The following is a 21,264-nucleotide window of genomic DNA, read 5'->3' on the forward strand; positions in this document are numbered from 1 at the left end:
ATAAACTCTGCTCATTTTTATCTTTATATTTAATGTATAAATTTATGTGAATTCCTTCGTAAAATTGGTTGAGTTAAACTTTTGAAAAACTTATTTTGTGACTTATTTCTTCAATAGGAGGATTATATCTTTGGTAGAAATCTATAAAGTCTCAGGGGTACAGCCTGGTCAGTAATTTCTGCCCTTTTATGAATAAGTTTTTTATTCTGTGATTGGATTTGTTACAGAACACCTTTAATTCCTCTGGTGTCTTTAAAATGAAATTTAATTTTATCCTTCAGTTTACGTTTAAGTTTTCAAAAACACATTTCAGTAAGTTAAATACATCTCTAGTAACTTTTTTTTTAGAATATTCAAATTGTATAGTTAGTGATTCCCATCTTTAATTGGAGAATGTAGGTTTTGTTGTTATAGTTCAATAACTACTAACTACTCAATAATTTCAACACGTAATAGTGTGGAGACTTTTATGTCTTTTTAAACAACATTTATTTAACATTAACATAATGCAGCATGAAGGGTAGTTAAACTTCAGGGAGATTTCTTTTCAGTTTTGGTAACTTGTCCTAATGCCAGAATGTTGGGAATTGGCAGTTGTTGAAATTTATAGTAGGTACTAATGAGTGTTTGAATTACTTTTATAAGTATTATGTACCAAGAAAGGATATCATGGATATTATATGATTTAAAGTTCTGCTTGTTTTGGTGTAATTTTTTAATAATTGATTTTGAATATATTTCATTGTTATTTCTGATTATTTGTCTTTATAGACTCTTATAGTTGCCTGGATTAAAGCAAATCTAAATGTGTACATCTCCCGAGAACTTTGGGATGACTTACTCTCAGTATTGTCATCGTTGACCTATTGGGAAGAGTTAGCCACTGAATGGTCACTGACTATGGAGACACTAACTAAAGTTTTAGCTAGAAATTTATATAGTTTGGATCTCAGTGATTTACCATTGGATAAGCTGAGTGAACAGAAACAAAAAAAGCACAAAGGGAAAGGTAAGAGTTGTTCACAAAGGTGCTCCATATAAATTTGTTTAAATAATTTGGTCTGGGAAAATTAAGCCAGGGAGAGGTGTGAAGGTAAAAGTTATATTTTCTCTTAATTATTCCCTCCTTAATTTACGCTGAAGGTTAAAAATTTTCAACAGTGAAACATGTAGGTACCTTGTCATTGTTCTTGAAGAGCCTTAAATTCAACAGTAATTTTGATGAGAAATAAAGTATTCTGTACATATCTAGCTAAAGTTACATAAATAATTCAGAATCTTAAATATTTTATTTTTAATAATTAACCAAAATGTGTTATAAAACACTCTTCCTTTTTTTTTTTTTTTGCGGTACGCAGGCCTCTCACTGTTGTGGCCTCTCCCGTCGCAGAGCACACGCGCAGGCTCAGTGGCCATGGCTCACGGGCCTAGCCGCTCCGCGGCATGTGGGATCTTCCCAGACCGGGGCACAAACCCGTGTCCCCTGCATTGGCAGGCGGACTCTCAACCACTGCGCCACCAGGGAAGCCCCCTTTTTATCATACACAATTTTTTATTGAAACATAGAAAGTGATTTCATGTTACTCTATTTAAAAAGAATTGTGTGAGAAATTCTTTTAAAAGCATTTTCTTAGTTTTAACAAAAGCAAACATTCCCTGGATGTGGATTATATACCTGCCTAATGTTAAAAAGCTGGAGAGGGATAGTAACATAGTGATTATATCATAAAAACATGTCCTTATAATTCTGGGTTTGCTAGTATTTTTCACTCTTAATAATTAGTTGCAGTCTAGAGATTACATCTGAGTCACATTTCATACTTAACAATAGTCCAGAGTGCTAAGTGTGTGACCAAACTACTTTTTCCTGTACTGTTTATTTTCCAAGTGGCTATTATTGGCAGGTAGAGATAGAGTGACTTCCACCACAGGATGGATTTTGGTTAGCTCATTTTCCATCCTTTTTTGCCTGTCCAAATATTTCACTTCTATATGAAGCAAGTGAGTGGTAGAGGATTTATAATCGTTTATTGTTGATGTTGTATTTTTAAAAATCTGCCTCAGTTTTGGAACATGGAAATGAAGTTCAGAAAAACCTTATAGTACGCAAGCATTTTATCTAGTTACTTTATGAGTAAACCTAAGAGTCTGAGGCAAAGTGGCACACATAATTCAAAGAGATTATTGATACGGTGACGGTACACTGAGATTGAAAATCTGCATTTCTAGGAGTGGGACATGAATTTCAGAAAGTTTCAGTTGACAAGTCATTTTCTAGAGGATGGAGTCGCGATCAGCCTGGCCAAGCCCCAATGAGACAGAGAAGTGCAACAACCACTGGTTCCCCAGGAACAGAAAAGGCGAGGAGTATAGTACGGCAAAAAACTGTTGGTATGTACTCTTTAAAATCATGAGAATTGTATGGGGCAATGCGTTTATAGTCCTTAGTAACAATGTATATAAATACACTGTTTTCTTATCTGTTGGTTTTTGTTGTTAAGTGAAAAACTTCCATAGGAAAACCTTTTTTTCAGTAATACTTGGAGTCTGATGACATGCTGTGTTATCACTTTATGCTATTAAGATGTGTCTTACATTATTGTTTTCATGTAGTTTATTTTACTGTTGATATCAATAATTTTAAACCGTTACTTTACAGAATTGAAGTAGAACTCTGATTCACTTTACAGAACTCATGTATTAATTGATATAGTTTCTACTAAGTGAATATACTCATAAACATGGAAAATTAGGTAGCTTATTTTCAGTGCTACAATTATACAATTATATTGGCTTCACAAACTTCCAGTGAGGAATTCATGCTCTCTACTTGTAGACAGCTGAGGCCAAGGTGGAGCATACTGCTAGGTTCCTTGCTGCCTTTAACAAGCATGGAAGAAATTTCTATGATGGGAAGAATTTCTGGATGTAGGATCACTCAGCATACTGTGGACCTAGTTACCATCTTATTCCTTTTCCTCTCAGAGATTTATAACTTGGTCTTCATTGTAGTAGAAAGAGTGCTGCAAGGAAAAACGAGGACTTTGTCCTGATCTTTTTTTTCACTCTTTCATCACTAAATAGCTAGATAACCTTGAATAATTTACTGAACTTTCTAGGCGTTATTTACTTCATCTGTATAGTGGGTATGATAATATCTCACATGCCTGAAACAAAATTGCTTGAAGTTACTTCAGGCTTTGCAATCTGTGATTCTGTGGGAGGAGAATTTTCTGTGGGAATATACCTATATTTGATGGTAATCAGTGAAAAACACTACTACTTTAAAGAAATTAAAAAACGTTGTTGTAGGACGTGTCTTCTATGAAATGATGGGTTCTAAAGTGTTAAGAATTACAGTTCTAAAGGAAGAAACAAAAGTAGAAAGAGAATAATGAAATTAAAGATGTTAGAAGAATTAAAAATGTTTAAAATTGTTCAAAAGAATATTTTCACAATTGTCTTCTGCCTATAAAATAACCATAGAATTATATTGATTGTATATGTCAAGCCAGAAGAATGAGAGATTATACAAGGAAAAAGGATATTGATGGATACAAATTAATATAATTTAATTTTGGTATAGAATTACATTTTGAAATTCTTGGGAAGATGTTGATTACATCTGAAATGCCTTTCTTCATTTTATGTTAATGTCACGTTTATAGAAAATATTTCTATATTGGTTAAGAAGGAATTGTTCTTTTAATTTTAAAATTTTACTTAAAACTAGAATCTTTTTAAAAAGTTCCATATACATATATTTCTGATTATAGAAGTAATTTATGCTTAGTGTGGAAAGTAAAGTTTAAGGAAGCATAAAAACATATTAGGTGTCTAATGAGAAGAAATCATTGCTAACATGTTGGCATATATCTAATCTGTATAAAAGCATGTGTGAGTAAAATACTCATCTTAAAAGTATACCTGACTGATTACTTTCTGATACCTATGTTAAAACAGTCTTGCCTGGCTTGCTCATTGGACTAACCTATCAAATAAAAAGTTAAAGCATTACCACAGCAAAGGAAACCATAAACAAGACAAAAAGACAACCCTCAGAATGGGAGAAAATATTTGCAAATGAAGCAACTGACAAAGGATTAATCTCCAAAATTTACAAGCAGCTCATGCAGCTCAATATCAAAAACACAAACAACCCAATCCACAAATGGGCAGAAGACCTAAATAGACATTTCTCCAAAGAAGATATACAGATTGCCAAGAAACACATGAAAGCATGCTCAACATCACTAATCATTAGAGAAATGCAAATCAAAACTACAATGAGGTATCACCTCACACCAGTCAGAATGGCCATCATGAAAATATCTACAAACAATAAATGCTGGAGAGGGTGTGGAGAAAAGGCAACCCTCATGCACTGTTGGTGGAAATGTAAATTGATACAGCCACTATGGAGAACAGTATGGAGGTTCCTTAAAAAACTAAAAATAGAACTGCCATACGACCCAGCAATCCCACTACTGGGCATATACCCTGAGAAAACCATAATTCAAAAAGAGTTCATTGCAGCCCTATTTACAATAGCCAGGACATGGAAGCAGCCTAAGTGTCCATCAACAGATGAATGGATAACAAAGATGTGGCACATATATACAATGGAATATTACTCAGCCATAAGAAGAAACGAAATTGAGTTATTTGTAGTGAGGTGGATGGACCTAGAGTCTGTCATACAGAGTGAAGTCAAAAAGAGAAAAACAAATATCGTGTGCTAACACATATATATGGAATCTAAAAAAAAAAAAAAAAAAATGGTCATGAAGAAACTAGGGGTAGGACGGGAATAAAGATGCAGACCTACTAGAGAATGGACTTGAGGACACAGGGAGGGGGAAGGGTAAGCTAGGACAAAGAGAGAGAGAGTGGCATGGGCATATATACACTACCAAATGTAAAACTGATAGCTAGTGGGAAGCAACCGCATAGCACAGGGAGATCAGCTCAGTGCTTTGTGACCACCTAGAGGGGTGGGATAGGGAGGGTGGGAGGGAGGGAGACGCAAGTGGAAAGAGATATGGGGATATGTGTATATGTGTAGCTGATCCACTTTGTTATAAAGCAGAAACTAACACACCATTGTAAAGCAATTATACTCCAATAAAGATGTTAAAAAAAAAAGGTAAAGCATTACAAACTTAGTTTAGAAAGATAGCTGCATAAAGTTGGAAAATACTAATACTAGAAAATGTTGAACTCCTTGCATCAGATTTCATTACATGTCAGTACCATAATTTAACCTGTATCCTGAAGATGGACTTTTAGTTTATTTCCAATTTTGTGCTGTTAAAAATGGTACAGAATATAGTCATGTATATTTCTATACTTTGTGCTTACATACGGATATGTCTGTAGGTTTAATCTATAGGATTTGGAATTAAATTGCCCTTAAAACAATGAGATACCGCTACATATTTATTAGAATGGCTGAAATCCAGAACATTGATAACATGAAATGCTGACAAGAATATGGAGCAACAGTAACTCTCATTGCTCGTGGGAATGGTACCGCCACTTTGGAAGACAGTTTGGTAGTTTCCTAGAAAACTAAACATACTCTTACCATAGAATCAAACCATCCTTGGCATTTACCCAAGTAAGTTGAAAACGTATGTCCACACAAACATTGGCACTCAAATATTTGAAGCAACTTTATTCATAAACTCGGAATTTATGCCAGAATTTGGAATCAACCAACATATTCTTAAATAGGTGAATGAATTAACAAACAGTGGTACATCCACACGGTGGAATATTATTCTTTGAATATAAAAAGTGAGCTATCAGGCCATGGAAAAAATATGGAGGAGCTCCAGATGCATATTGCTAAGTGAAAGAAGCCAATCTGAAAAGGTTACATACACTATGATTCCAACTATATGATATTCTGGAAAAGGGAAAACTAAAGAGACAATAAAAAGATTACTGATTACCAGGGGTGGAGGTGGGGAGCAGGGCAACAAGGAGGGACGAATAGGTGGAGCACAGGGGGTTTTTAGAGCAGTGAAAGTATTCTGTATGATACCGTAATGGTGCATACATGTTATACATTTGTCAAAAGCCCATAGAATGTACAACACAAAGAGTGATCCCTAATGTAAACTGTGGATTTTGTTAATGACACTGTATCAGTATTAGCTCATCAGTTGTAGAAAATGTACTATACCAATGAAAGATGTCAGTACTTGGGGAAACTCGAGGTGGGGGTGGGAGAAGAAGGGGATATATTGGAACTCTTTGTACTTGCCACTCAATTTTCCTGTAAACCTGAAACTGCTTTTTAAAAATTAAAGTGTACAGGCAGACCTCAGGAGATAAGTGCGGATTTGGTTCCAGACCACCACAATAAAGCAAATATCCCAATAAAGCGGGTCACACGAATTTTTTGGTTTCCCAGTGCATATAAAGGTTATGTTTACACTATACTGCAGTCTGTTAAGTGTTCAGTAGCATTATGTCTAAAGAAACAACGTTACATACCTTAATTTAAAATATTGCCCCAAAATGCTAACCATGAATCTGAATCTGCAGCACTTCATAGTCTTTTTGCCGGTGGCTGATGACTGATCAGGGTGGTGGTTGCTGAAGGCTGGGGTGGCTGTGACAGTTTCTTAAAGTGAGACCATTAAGGGAGTCCATGGCATTGGTCGACTCTTCCTTTCACAAACGATTTCTCTGTAGTATGCAATGATGTTTTATTGCATTTTACTCACTAGAATTTCTTTCAGAATTGGAGTCAGTTCCCTCAAACCCTACCACAGCTTTATCAACTAAACTTTAATAATACTCTCAATCCTTTGTTCTCATTCCAACAGTCTTCACAGCATCTTCATCAGGAGTAGATTCCACCTCAAGAAACCACTTTCTTTGCTCACTCATAAGAAGAAACTCCTCTTCAAAGTTTTATCTTGAGACTGAGTTTTATCTCAGTCCCATCCTCAGGCTAGTTCTGTTGTGCTTTCTACCACATTTGCAGTTACTTCCTGCACTAAAGTCATCCATGAGGATTGGAATTAACTTCTTCCAAACTCCTGTTAATGTTGACATTTTCACCTCTTCCCATGAGTCACATTGTTCTTAATGGCATCTAGAATGGTTTTCTTGTTTCCAGAAGGTTTTCAGTGTATCTATACTTTGCCCAGATTCATCAGAGGAATCACCATCTATAGCAGCTATAGCCTTACGAAATGTATCTTAAAGAATAAGACTTGAAAATTGAAATAATTGTTTGATCCATGGGCTGCAGAATGGATGTTGTGTTAGCAGACATGAAAGCAATGTGAATCTCATTGCACATCTCCATCAGAGCTCTTGGGTGATGAGGTGCATTGTCAATGAGCAGTAATATTTTGAAAGGAATCTTTTCTGAGCAGTAGCTCTTGACAGTGGGGCTTAAAATATTCAGTAAACCATGTTGCAAGCAGATGTGCTGTCATCCAGGCTTTGTTGTTCCAGTGATAGAGCACAGAGTAGACTTAGCGTAATTCTTAAGGGCCCCAGGATTTTCAGAATGGTAAATGAACATTGTCTTCAACTTGAAGTCCCCAGGTGCATTATCCCCTAATAAGAGGGCCAGGCTGTGCTTTGAAGCTTTTAAGCCAGACATTGACTCCTCCTCTCTAGTTATGAAAGTCCTTGATGGCATCTTCTTCCAATAGATGGCTGTTGTGTCCACATTGAAAATCTATTGTGTAATGTAGCCACCTTCATTAATGATCTTAGTTAGATCTTTTCGATAGCTTGCTGCAGTTTCTACATCACCACTTGCACTTTTATGTTATGAAGATGGCTTCTTTCCTTAAATCTCATGAACCAACTCTGCTAGCTTCATGCTTTTCTTCTGCAGCTTCCTCACCTCTCTCAGCCTTCCTAGGATTGAAGAGAGTTAGGGCCTGGCTCTGGGTTGGGATTTGGCTTAAGAGAATCTTGTGGCTGGCTTGATCTTCTTTCCAGACAACTAAAACTTTCTCCATATCAGCAATAGGCTGTTTTGCTTTCTTATCATTCGCCTTTTCACTGTTAATTTCCTTCAAGAACTTTTCCTCTTTTGCAGTCACAACTTGGCTGTTTGGAGCAAGCAGTCTAGCTTTCAGCCTGTCTTGGCATTTGACATGCTTTCCTCGCTAAACTTAATCGTTTCTAGCTTTTGATTTAAAGTGAGAGTCGTGTGACTCTTCCTTTCACTTGAACACTTAGAGACTATTGTAGGGTAATTAACTGAAGTTAGACCAGTTTCGGTGGCTTTACAGAGATTCTCTGATCTAAGCTTTAGATTAGTAAATCCCCAAAATCCCAGGAGCTAATTCATGTAAGTCATTTTCTGTAGCATAGGTTGCACAGCTGTGAGGCACTTGACAGATTTCCAGGTATGCTTAAAGACCTGTTGTACAGTAGCAGATGGAGAGGTGCACTTCTGAAGAATTCATTCAGGATCAGAACACAAACTTACACCATTGTGATAATGGGAGAAGTTCCAAGGGAAATGCCCAAGCTCTTCCTTCAGATTGGTGGTGAGAAAGAAGGAATAGACGGAATTGTTATCTCCAAGGAATTATCTAACCCAAGGGAAAAATTCAAAAAACTTGTGATTCATCTGTGGAATTGAAAATTTGATTCAATTTAGTTTTAAAAGAAATATCTCTAAAAATCACATCTGATTATAACTGTAGGTGGCATTTTACCTTTTGTGTTAATAAGCAGCACTTCAAGTTTTACCTATGTGTTTATGTCTTTGCTCTAAGTTTTGAGAAATGATTACCTTGAAGTCAACATAACTTTTATTTCAAATCGGATTATAAAATTGCTGGTCGCTTTCACGAGAGGTAGAAGAAGCTAGCAGGAAATCACGAGTAGGGTCAGATTCTGACATTTTGTGTATGGTTTCAATTTTAAAATATACCTATCTTTAATACCTTATACAGAAAGCCATACACTGAAGGCATGTTGTTGCCTTTTCTTAATATATTCCAACCTTCCATGTTTTGCTGCATATAAAGTTACCTGAAAGCTGCTCTTAAAGAATCCTTTATTTTGCCAACATTGATAAATTTGGGGGTTAGGGACTCTCTAATTATCCTTTTCCAGTTATAACTCTATGACATGCATCTAGTTTTTGGTTAATACTTTTTTTGGTTTTCTCCTCTATATGTTCACAATGAAAACTTTTTTTTTTTCAAATGATTATGCTGTGCTGCCCAAATACAGATACTCATTCAGTAAAGATTTATTGAGCTCATATGTGCCAGGCACCAGAGTTATAAAGATAAGAAGGTATAGTTTTTGCCTTTGAAAAGTTAGGAGGCTGACATATAAAACGTACAGTCCACTAAAAACAGATTGTAAGCTTTGTAAAAGAAGGAATTCTTGTTTGTTTTGGTAATTGCTGTATTGCTAGTAAGTTAATTACGTGGGAGAGTCTTAAAAGCATCACAGATGATATGACATTTTATGTATGAAGGAGTGTCAAGAAGAAAAGAAGACCAAATGTATTATGAACTCACAGGGCCATGTTGTTGTAAAAGAGCATGAAATCTGTAAGAAACAGTATAAAATTCTGTGTGGCAGCAACGTGGGAGAACAGAAGGCGGAGGAGTTTCCGTGGATATTGCAGTTGGATTGCAAAGGCCTTGTGTGACAGACTAAGGGATTTAGCCATCGGGGAACCAGCTGTTTCTAATAATCAGAAAAATCTAAGATTTCGAATTGATGGTAACATTCAAATATATGTATTTTTTTTATCAATGTCACTATTACACTGGATATTATGCAGTATTGTTTCTTTTAAATTCTCCATTCATACATACCTTCATTTATTCAAGAATCTCTAAACTAAAAGTTAAGTTAAAAAATATTTGGGAAGTATAAACTTGATTATTTATTTCTAAGTGTGTCAGAATTTGTCTTTAATTTTGTGAACTGGTTACTTTTAAGAAATTACCAAATACAACTACAAATGCAATTTTTCTTTAATTCCAGTTTTTAAGTTTTTATCTTCAAAAATTTAATCTTTTAAATTTTTACATAATATGCTTAAGACTTGAATAAGCATAAACATTTTTCTCAATAACTCGATTCTTCATGCTTATTGCAAATTCTATTTTCTGTGTTTTTACTTAAAAATTTAAAATTATACTGTTAAGTTTAATATAAATAGGAGATACTGATTTGATCAAGCATTCTTTTACCAGGAACAGATACTAACCATGAGATTTAATTCTTTAGATTATGAATTACATAAAATTCTCTAAAAAAGACCTATGAGTGACTTTGAAACTTTATTAGAAAAAAGTATGAAAGAAAGAATTTGTTCTTGGAATTCAGCTTCATTAAGAAGAATGGCTCAGAATTGCCTCAGAGTGGCTCAGAGAAATGCCAAATATGGTACCTAAAATTTCTTGGAACTGTTAATATTGGTTCTTTTCAGTGTTTCCATTCGATGAACTTTTTGACCTTTGGTTTTGAGAACATAGTGCTAATTAAAGTGTCTGCTGTTTTTAATGCTATACCATTGTAACTGCTAATAATAAAAAAAAAAACATTTTCCTGCTTTACACCAAAAAATTTACATTCGAAATGTCATATGTGTTCTCTAATTTCTTTTCTTACAGCTTGCCAGTATTTGCCGTGCTGAAATGTTTTAATTTAAGATTTCCTTCCTTTGTATCTTTTAGTTTTCTCTGTTGCTGCTTTTTCTGTGACACAAGCCTTTCATTATAGTCACTTCTTTTTTCCTTCCCCACTTCTTTCTTTTCCTTTTTTAAAGCCATGAGAAGCCGATCCATTGGTGAATGTGCTCTGCCATCGGCCTATATACGCAGTGCTAAAAGTGCTCCTGTTCTGATCCATACTTCCAAACCCTTCTTGCCTGATATTGTTCTCACTCCCCTTTCTGATGAGCTTTCAGGTAGTGCCACCTCTGCTAATTTCTGCACCACCTTTTTCACGTTTTAATCCTTCTGCTTTCAAATTGTGCTTAATCAAATAAACTCTTCAAAGTTAATTTCTTTGGGGGAGGTGTGGGAAATTGGGAAAGTGGTTGAGCAATCAACATTTTGAGTTGTTTGAACTCTAATGCTATCCTTGCAGTTCATTCTGGAAGTGCTAAGTTTAGTGCTGTGCCAATGACCGATAGTTTGGGTTGTAAATGGTCAGGTTTTTTTCTGTTCATGTTTGATTTTTTCTTCTCAGGTGGTTAAGTGAAGTGGTAATGTATATTTATAATGTCATTATTTGACTAACTATATGGTAAATCTTGAATAATGCATTCTTCATCATCTATAGTAATGGAACTTAAGCCAGGGGAATCAGTAATTGAGAAAAGTACATAATCTAAAAGTTGTTCTGGAATAAATCTTTGGATTTATATTAGATTAAAATAGCATATAGAATTCTAAGAACTCAACTCACTTTTTTTTTGTTTGTTTGTTTTTTGCTGTACGCGGGCCTCTCACTGTTGTGGCCTCTCCCGTTGCGGAGCACAGGCTCCGGACGCGCAGGCCCAGCGGCCATGGCCCACGGGCCCAGCCGCTCCGCGGCACGCGGGATCCTCCCGGACCGGGGCACGAACCCGCGTCCCCCGCATCGGCAGGCGGACTCTCAACCACTGCGCCACCAGGGAAGCCCTCAACTCTCTTTTAAACCAAATAAAGCAACCAATTTGTGAAGCCCCAATTTCTAAGAAGCCTCAAAACCTGGTTAGCTTTGCACTTCTGCCTCAGGTCCTTGATCTCCAGTATTGGGTTGGTCTGCTCTTTAATAAGGCTTAATTAACATACAATAAAATGCATAGTTCCTGTGTTCAGTTCAGTGAGTTTTGAGAATTGTACACCCCCACATCATCTTTCACCCCAGACAAAATATAATGTTTCCATTACCCCCAAAATTCCCTAGTGACACTTTCGAGTCAGTCACTCACACACACACACACATACACAGACTTTGTAATTTGTATCACCATAGATCAGTTTTTTTCTTTTAAAAATTTTTTTTTGTATGACTAAGATCATACAGTGCCTTGTCTTTTAGACTGAAGGAAATTTGTGTTGAATATACAGTTGACCCTTGAACAACGCAGGGGTTAGGGGTGCCGACCTTTCACATTGTCCAAAATCCATGTATAACTTTACAGTGGGCCCTCCATTTCTGTGGTTTCACATGGGCAGATTCAACCAACTGCACGTAGTGTTGTGCTGTACTACGTATTTACTTGTAAAACTCCACAAATAAGAGGACCTGCACAGCTCAAAGCCGTGTTGTTCAAGGGTCAACTGTGCTTACTATGCAAAATGTGCTAGCTCAAAGAAAGTTATGGTGCATTCTTGGGTGCTTTCCTATACTCTTCTTAGGAGTATTTCCCTGACGTTGCCACTTTTGGTGAGGTTGCTGGGTTTTTTTTAACAACCTATCTTTGTACCCTCTTTACTTTCTAATTGACTATAGGCTTATGTGAGGGAAGGTGCATTTTTATTAATAATGTTATTTCAGGTGAAATCCCTTTCACCATCCCTAAGATCAGAGATTTCTCCCAAACCAAGAGGAGGTATATAATTCAAAATTAAAAAGGAAAGTGAACTACATAAAAGAAGAAATTGTTCTTCATAGTTTTCTCTCTCCCCCTGCTGTGAGCAGGCTTAATTGAACTCATAATAATGTATTTCCTGGATGCGTCATCTAAGATCAGGAGTTGAGGTTTCTATAACTGTTTCACCAATAAGACAATGAAACTACCCATAGACAATCACTCTAGCTTTTGGTTAGAAGTAGGGTTTTCCAGAAGAATATTTACTTGCTACTCTTGAATACTTACAGGGTAAAAAGGCACTTCTTTTAATTCCTTTTACGTTTGTTTATTTTAACATACTACGATTTCTAAGAAGTAGCTGTCAGTTTTCAAAGTACTCTTTTTTTTTTTTTTGCGGTACGCGGGCCTCTTACTGTTGTGGCCTCTCCCGTTGCGGAGCACAGGCTCCGGCCGCACAGGCTCAGCGGCCATGGCTCACGGACCTAACGGGCCTAGCCGCTCTGTGGCATGCGGGATCCTCCCGGACTGGGGCACGAACCCGTGTCCCCTGCATCGGCAGGCGGACTCCCAACCACTGCGCCACCAGGGAAGCCCAATGTACTCTATTTTTATCCAGCCCTTTTTTTCTCCTCTAGTATTCTTGGTTAGATGACCATTCAACCTACATTGTTGTGAATGTGATGCTATGTGGTATAGCTGTATATAGATAGACTAAACTAGTTGACTAGCTGAATATCGTTGGAGAGTTTTTCTTAAGTTCTGGGGACTATTTCAAGGGCACTGACTTTGTCAGTGACTTTAGTTCTTAACATTAGACTCATCTGATGTTGAACAAATGTTTCTTCCCAGGCTCCTGTCTCAGGTTTTGATATAATATCCTGTGGGTTGCAGGAGTATCTTAGTTTATTTTTTAAAGCTCTGCAGTAGTGCTGGTGTCTGGGCAGGCACATTTTTCCTGTCCTCTCTTCTACACTAGACTGTAGTTTTACACATATGGTAGCCCAGCCTTGCAGTCTTTATTTTCCTGATAAACAAAGAGAAGTCAGAAATCTCAATAATTATTCTTAAGCAAATTAGCTTTTACTGTCAGAAATAAGACTTTCATGATAGAAGGGATGTAAAAGAACATAGGCATGGTGGGCAACTGACTTTTGCAACTGTTTCTTATTATTTTCTAATCAAGAACTCTGGGTGTCTCACCCTGAAATAAATTTTACAAACCCACTTTCTTCCAGTTAGTTCTCAAAACTGCTAATTTGTTTGCCATATTTGATGCTATTAGATTCTAGTCTGTCTAGGCCATATTATGTAGACTGCTAAGGTTATCAACAGTACTTCAATATTTGAATTGAGCACTGTAGAGCAAAATATTTTGATCTCTCTGCTTCTATTTTCTGAGTATCAGGAGAAAGAAGATGTTATGTCTCATGCCCCATACTGTTCCTAAATTCTGCCTAATCAGGAGGAGAATTTTCTATCTCTAATCAAACAAGCAGGTTCTTCTTTGCACAATCAAGGAATTTATTTCTTCTTGTCATCAATATGTGATAGTAACCTTTTACAGAGTTTCCACCTAGAAAACCAGCAGATTCTAGCATAATTCTAAATTAGATTTTTTTGTTGAAATAATGTGTTAATTTTTTTAAAAGTGCATCTCAAGAAAAGTTTGAATCTAACTTAAACACGGCATTATATAACATGTTTGCAAACAAATAAAATAAAACTATAATTTTCTTATTAAAAAAATATTGGTCATTTGTCTATTTCCAGAATTTAAGAGTCAGGGAAGCAATATTAGAAGGATAAGAGTAGAAGATAGTTTAGTGTTTTAAATTTTAGTGGTCTAAAATTAAAGTTAATTATTTGGGCTTGGTTTATTGCTTTTCAGTCTTTTCATATGATTTCAATGATGTGCACACTGCTTTGAATTACCTAAAAATTGAACATCTAGTCATAAAAAGATGTGGAAGTTTTACTAGCCTCTGCTAATAATAGAATCGAAAACATAGATATTCTGTATTTCTTAACTTACCTTGAAGGTACATTGCTATTATAGCCCAAATAGGCAAAAAAAATTTTTTTAATTACATAAAGGACATTGTCATTTCCTTTAGGTAATTCAGAAAAAACTTGAGCTTCTAAATGGCATCAGTTTCTACATAAAGTAATAGAAATGATTTTATGAATTCAGGAGCTGTAAAAATATTATTACTGATAGCTAGTGTTTATGATTAACCGAGAATAGAATTTAACTTTGGTAAAAGGGATTTTGGCACTTTTTTCTATACCTCGTTTTAGAAATTATTTAAATTTTCTAGTGGTATGTTAGTATTACAGATTAAGAGATTTTTTTTTCCCCTCTGAGGAACTAGCTTGATATTTTAGTAATTAACAGCTACTATTTTTAATATCAAAGACATGCTTTCCTTCTACCAGTATTTATTGAGCCCCTACTATGTGACAAGAGCTATTTCAAGCAATGGGGATATTGTGATGTTAATACAAACAAAATCCTGAAGAAAGGTAAATTTCAGTGAAAAGAATTTTTTTTTACATGTTACAAGCTAATATTACACTTTAATTTACAGCTTATCTTTTTGAAATAGCAAAGAAAACTTTTCTTTGAAACACAACATTCAGAAAAAACGACTTTTTAATCCAGAAATAATTTCCAACACTTTAATGCTAAAACATCGTTAAGCAAATCCAGAGATGAAACTTGACATTGCTAACACATTGTAGGCTCTATAGGAAGCAATTTCTCAATGTTCAAGTTTTTTTTTTTAATTTGTTAAAAAGCTTTTTTCTTGTTTTGCTCAATCACTGGTTACTGATACTTTAGATTAAAATAAATTAATTAGACACTGCCGTTGTTCAAGGTAAAATGTAAGCAGCATAATTAAATAGTTTCGAAGGCCATTTCTGTTATAACCTGTTGTTACCATCATTTTCAGCAATCCAATACAAAGTTTGTCTGTTGTGTTCTTCTGTATCATTTACTGATACTTGTATTTGACTAAGTTTTGATTTCTAAGAGTCTTATCTTTATAGAGATAAATCACTGCTGGTTTATAATTTCTTAATAATACTTTTTAAAAAATTAATTATTTCATGAATATGTAATATATATTATTTAAGAAATTAAGACCATGGACTAATTTTTTCCTTACTTCAAATCCCACCTCTCCATCTTCTAGCTGTGTATCCTTAGGCAAGTGAATTAAATAGTTTCTTCATGTATAAAATGGGGATAATAACACCTACTTCATGAGGCTGTTGTGAGGATTAAATGAGTTAATACGTGTAAGATGCTTAGAACAATGCATGTAGGAACGACTGTACAGTCGGCCCTTCGTATCCAAGGTTGGTTGAATCCATGCAAACCTGCAGGTGTGGAGAGCCAACTGTGTTCACTGTACTAGGCCATATTATATAAGAAACTTGAGCATCTGTGGATGTTAGTGTCCATGGGGGGCTCCTAGAACCAGTCCCCAGCGGATACAGAAGGACAACTGTATATGATTTAGCTGTCATTTAGACTTCTTATCTTCAACAAGGTTCAGGTATATTTCTTTAAATTTAAGTCTCGTTAGAGTCAGTCATGCTTAATTCAAGTGCTGACTTTGATTTCTTTTATGCAGTTAATATTGTTATATGCCCGTGTAAGAACTGTATTTAAAGCTTAAAACTTTCCAAAAGTTTTTTGTTTAATTTTAAATTCTCTAACAGTACATTATTGATAGAAAAAAAAAATTTTTTTTTTCCAAAGCTCTTGCCCTCTTAGACTTGAAAGTTTTTTAGTCATTAAAGTTTAGGGAAAAACACTTAGGCTGAAATAATGTTTAAATTTCCTAACATGCAATGTGAGGACTGGGTTTGGCAAGAAATTCCTAAAAACAGAACTTCACAATAATCTTTACTGGTTTCTTTAGAATGGAAAAATTATGGAATATCAATAAAGGGGAACTTCCCTGGTGGTCCACTGGTTAAGACTCCACACTTCCACTACAGGGGGCACAGGTTCAATCCCTGGTTGGGGTAAGATCCCGCATGCCATGCAGCATGGGCAAAATAAATAAATAAATAATAAAGGAAACTAATATTCTCCCTTTTTTTGAAGTTCGTATATTTGTTAGTCTCATAATATTGGATTTTCATAAGGTTTTAAGATCTTGATTTTGAATTTGCAGCTAATAAAATAATTCCAACTATAAAATTCTTAATAATTTTTATAGAAAAGTTATATAGTCTATCCTTTGCTGAGTCTATTAGAATATTTTGTGGAAAGAAACTGGAGTGCATGGTGAATATGATCTCTAGGCAGAGGTTCTTATGACCTATTATGGGAGATAAACCAAAATACTTAGCATTCGTCAAGATACACAAATATGCATTACTTATCTACTACAGTAATAAATGGAGTATAATGCATAAATATAAAGTTTCTGAGGAGATGCTTGCTTTTTCATTTAGAAGAATTCTAAGTGGAGTGCGTGAAGAAGAAAGCCAACATTTTTTTAAAGTGTTGTATTCTCCTCAACTTAATGATAACAAGAAATTGTGTCAACTTTAGGCGATATTTTGTATTTGACCCGTATTGGGAGTCTAAATGTATATCTTCAGGAATACAGTGCAGTCTTAGTATATTACAAACTTCTCTTGATCTGAATTTAGTATAAGGTGGCTCCTTTTGGACCTCATACAGAGAAAGGGATATGAGTGAAATAGCAGAAGGACTAGCCTCTTTTCATCCATTGGATGGATCCTGAGAATATTTTTAATTACTATCCCCATTTTATAAATGAGAAAACTGGTGTCGGAGTCTGGAATAAGAAAACCAGAGTTTTAGACGTAACACCATCAATAAGTATATCTGTGATCTTGGACAAGTAACTGTTTTACTCTGGATCTAATTCTTCTCATTTTGATCAGTTATAGTTCTGTTATTTATAATCTTTGCATGACAAGCCTAGTGAGCACCCAACATCTGACTTTTTGACTCTGTGTCCTTTTTTCATTATATTTTTCTGGCTTCTGAAAAAATTTTTTTAGTTATTTCTAGGTAATGTTAAAGGTCATGATAGATTCATAGACATGGTATTTTACTTCTAAAATTTCTAATTTGTGTATATCTCTACAGCTAAATAGTATTTCATATTGTGATTTTCAATTTCGTAAATATTTTTGAGGATTTACCATATACTTAGCACTTCAGGCAGTAAAAACAATGTAATGACGTTGAACACTAAACCTGCTTCTCAACTTTGAGAGAGTGGCTTCATCTCTTTGGGCCTCAGTTTCCTCGGTGAGAGAGTTAAATAATCTATGATGTCCATTTTGACTCTAAAATCTGTAATTCTTGAAAAGAAATGTAAGAAGCCATAGGTACAGTTTTTAGGGTTTGATGGTTATTTAATGGAATGGGCCAGTGATAGGCAGAGAATGTTTCTTCCTAGTAGATTAATGGTGTTTGTGTCAGAAATGAAAAAGTACAATTATTTTTTTTAGCAATGTATTAGTTTTATTTGGTAGGATGAATAGGTTTTAATACTATAATTAAATAAAGTAAAATACCTCAGTAGAACAGATAAATAGTTTCCTGACAAAGAGGACTTTAGGAAGAGGGTGTAGATTTCCATGTGTAATCTGTGATCAAATAGATAAGCAAGAATTTGAAGAAAAGGTGATGCCTCTTGCCTGGTAAGGAAGGAAACAGGAATTTATAAGACCCTGTAAGATTCTGCAATGGGATATTTAGATCAGCTTTTTTGTGTTAAGATCTACTTTTTCTGCTTGGAACTTAAATAAGTACAAAAAATTGAATAGCAAGTTTGAATTCCTTGATTTATTGGCACAGCTCTATCTTTAACTGCACTTCCAAATGTTTCATCACCTCACTGTCTATTTCTATGCATGTTAACATATTAAAATGTATTCTGGTAGTTTTCTAATTCATTTATACTACATGCTATATTGGCTTGTGTACATCATTATTTAAAAACAGATTTGTATTTTTAATAGATTTTCTTTCATTGAGCTTACAAAAAATCTCAAAAATTTTTATTTTTAAGCATATGCTTAGGGTATGGTTGAAATTAATACTTATTTTTCATATTCGTATAGTTCCTACTCTGTAATTTTTCTTTTTTACAGATATTGATGATGCTCAAATACTTCCTCGTTCAACTAGAGTCAGACATTTTTCACAAAGCGAAGACACTGGAAATGAAGTTTTTGGTGCTTTGAGTGAGGAGCAGCCATTGCCTCGAAGTAGCAGCACTTCTGACATCTTGGAACCATTCACTGTTGAACGAGCCAAAGGTGCAGTTCCTGTAATTGACAGTTCATCCCGTCATGCACCAAGCTTGCAGAGTTCCACAGAGGCTTCTTCAATAACTAGATCCACTGAAAGCCACATCACTGATACTCATAGTAGAGAGTCTTCTCTGGAAGTTGGTGATAGCATATATGACCATCTTTGTCACTTAATAGATCCAGTAGAACTTGCAGATTCAGCTTTTGAACAAATCCAGTACATTGACCTTGAAGGAGATGATGATCTTCTTTCCTCCCTGAAAGAATATTTTAAGGAAAACCAGGAAAGTCATAGTAAAAACGAGTTAGGTAAAGACGTAGCTTCACAGGAAGTGATTATTGCAGTAAATAGGGATGAAAGATCATCCTTAGATAAATTAGAACACATAGATCAGGAAAGTAAATCAGAAAATACCACCTCCTTTGTTGGGACTCCTGAAAACATACAGTTTCAAAAAGAATCAAACTCAGCTGTCTTCATGAGTAACAGTGCACCCAACCAGTTAGACAGCTTTATGAGAACAAAAACTTCTGAAAAATGTAAACAACTAAACAGTGATAAACCGTCATCGGAACCTAGTTCGGGTAGCCCTTGTGATAAAGAAAAGAGGAAACATCTGTATAGACAAACAGCCACAGAATTAGATGCCTGTATAGATATAACAATAGCTGAAAAGGTTAAGGGTATGCAAATTAATGAAAAAATCATTGTCCCACATGTTTTGCATGCCAAGAAAACTACTCTAAAAGCACCTGTTAACCACAGAATGCCTCATGTTACAAGCACTAGCAAGCTTTCTCCAACTAAAAGGAGCTTGTCTGAAACAGTAACTCATAGAGCCAAAATCATGAAAATTGCTTCTAAAAAACGAAATAGTGTTCACGTTACTTTTAGACCATCTACTGAGTCAGTTCAGTTTTATAACCCTCTGGAAAACAAAGAGGCTCCGTGGAAGATGAGGCTGCGGAAGCTCAGCGGCTTTAGTAGCAGCAGCAATAGCAGCATCAGCAGCCCCCATGCCAGCTCAAACAGTGTTACCGAGCTAGTGAAACCCGGTGTGTACAGGCCTCTAGACACGGCACCAGTAAGTAGTAAGACAGTTAAGGAATCTACAGAGATCCCCACCGCCATATTGCAAAAAGAAGGAATTGCTAGTAATCAGTTAGGAGGTAGTCGTAGTACTATTAAGTCGTCAAGTCATGAGGCAGGACTACAGCAGGGCTCCCTGGGTGGCGTTTATAAAACTGTTGTACATGCTCTTTCGAAGCCGAAGGCAAATGTTTCCCCACAGAGGCAGAACAGAATGCCACCAGAGGCTCCACTGAGGGATCTGTACAGTCATGTAATGGGCTATTTTGGAAGGAAAGCTGCAGGTGAGCACTTAACAGTGTGCAGAGCGCAAAAGGAGAAAGACAGCACCAGTTTGGCTTAATGCAACTGAAGCAAGCTATAAGCAATCAAAAAGCTTTGGGATGGTCACTGCTTTCTCTGTTTGGTTATGCATGCGCCTTTCCCCAGCTGTATTTTTCCCAGCATAAAATGTTTATTTAAATTACTAATTTCCCTTATAAAGCATTTAGTTAAACCTCTTTGCTGCTGAACAAGATAGGAAAGAGGAACATACAGGAAAATTTAATGACCTTCCAAAGGCTATCTAAATCAGATATTTTTCTGAGTGTGTACCACGTGAACCTTGAAATTAAGTTTACCGAGGAGTTGGAATACTTTCTCCCCGTCCCCCCCCCAATAGTTTACATTTAAAAGGGCCCCAGCTCTATATAATTGGGTTCATTTATTTTTACTGCTGATTTACTTGATTTTATCTTTTTCTTGGTAGATTACTGTGACATGATATAACATAATGGAAATCAAGGTCCTGCAACCAACACCAACATTTTTAGTTAACTGTCATTGAAGAGGAAATTATTTCTTAAACCTCAAAGTGGACTCAGTTACTTTTCATTTACACCGTTTGCAAACAAGCTGTAGGCTTTTTAGTTTTGCATTCATTTGTATAGAATGCAAGTTATATCCTTAAAACACTTATCGTTACTTTCTTTTTTCTGAGATTTTAGATGTGCATAAAGGTTTCATGATAGCCAATCATGATTTAAATATGGAACCTCTATGGACAGATTACAGAAAGCAAGATTATGGTAACTGTTTTCTCTTATGTTGATTCAAATTTAAAATAACTTCACAGTTATAGAAAATTAACTTTCAGCAGTAAGGTAGGTTTCGATTTTATTTGTTTAACATGGTTTTGTTAGCATGATTAACAGAACGCTGCATCTTGCACTGAGCCATTAATGCCACTTGAGGGCAGTATTTGACAGCTTAAAAAAGCCTGGCCAAGTAGTATAAAGACAATCGTATTTCAGAGTGATTTCCTGACCAGTATATT

The 21,264-nt window shown here is 35.5% G+C and overlaps 1 protein-coding gene across 4 annotated transcripts in view; it reads left to right on the forward strand.

The window, feature by feature from the left end:
- RALGAPA1 (Ral GTPase activating protein catalytic subunit alpha 1) overlaps positions 1-21,264 on the forward strand; it is a 217,797-nt gene that overhangs the window by 89,936 nt on the left and 106,597 nt on the right. For 2 of the 4 annotated variants that reach the window (XM_065871903.1, XM_065871904.1), the window contains exons 15-17: positions 772-1,009; positions 2,230-2,391; positions 18,698-18,865. In XM_065871903.1, the coding sequence (XP_065727975.1) occupies positions 772-1,009; positions 2,230-2,391; positions 18,698-18,865 (568 nt within the window). Of the gene's footprint in view, positions 1-771; positions 1,010-2,229; positions 2,392-10,786; positions 10,928-18,697; positions 20,234-21,264 lie in introns of all 4 variants that reach the window. The other 2 variants (XM_065871901.1, XM_065871902.1) reach the window with 2 other exon arrangements.

This window comes from Phocoena phocoena, chromosome 2 (genome assembly GCF_963924675.1).
Source record: "Phocoena phocoena chromosome 2, mPhoPho1.1, whole genome shotgun sequence".
NCBI lineage: Eukaryota > Metazoa > Chordata > Mammalia > Artiodactyla > Phocoenidae > Phocoena > Phocoena phocoena.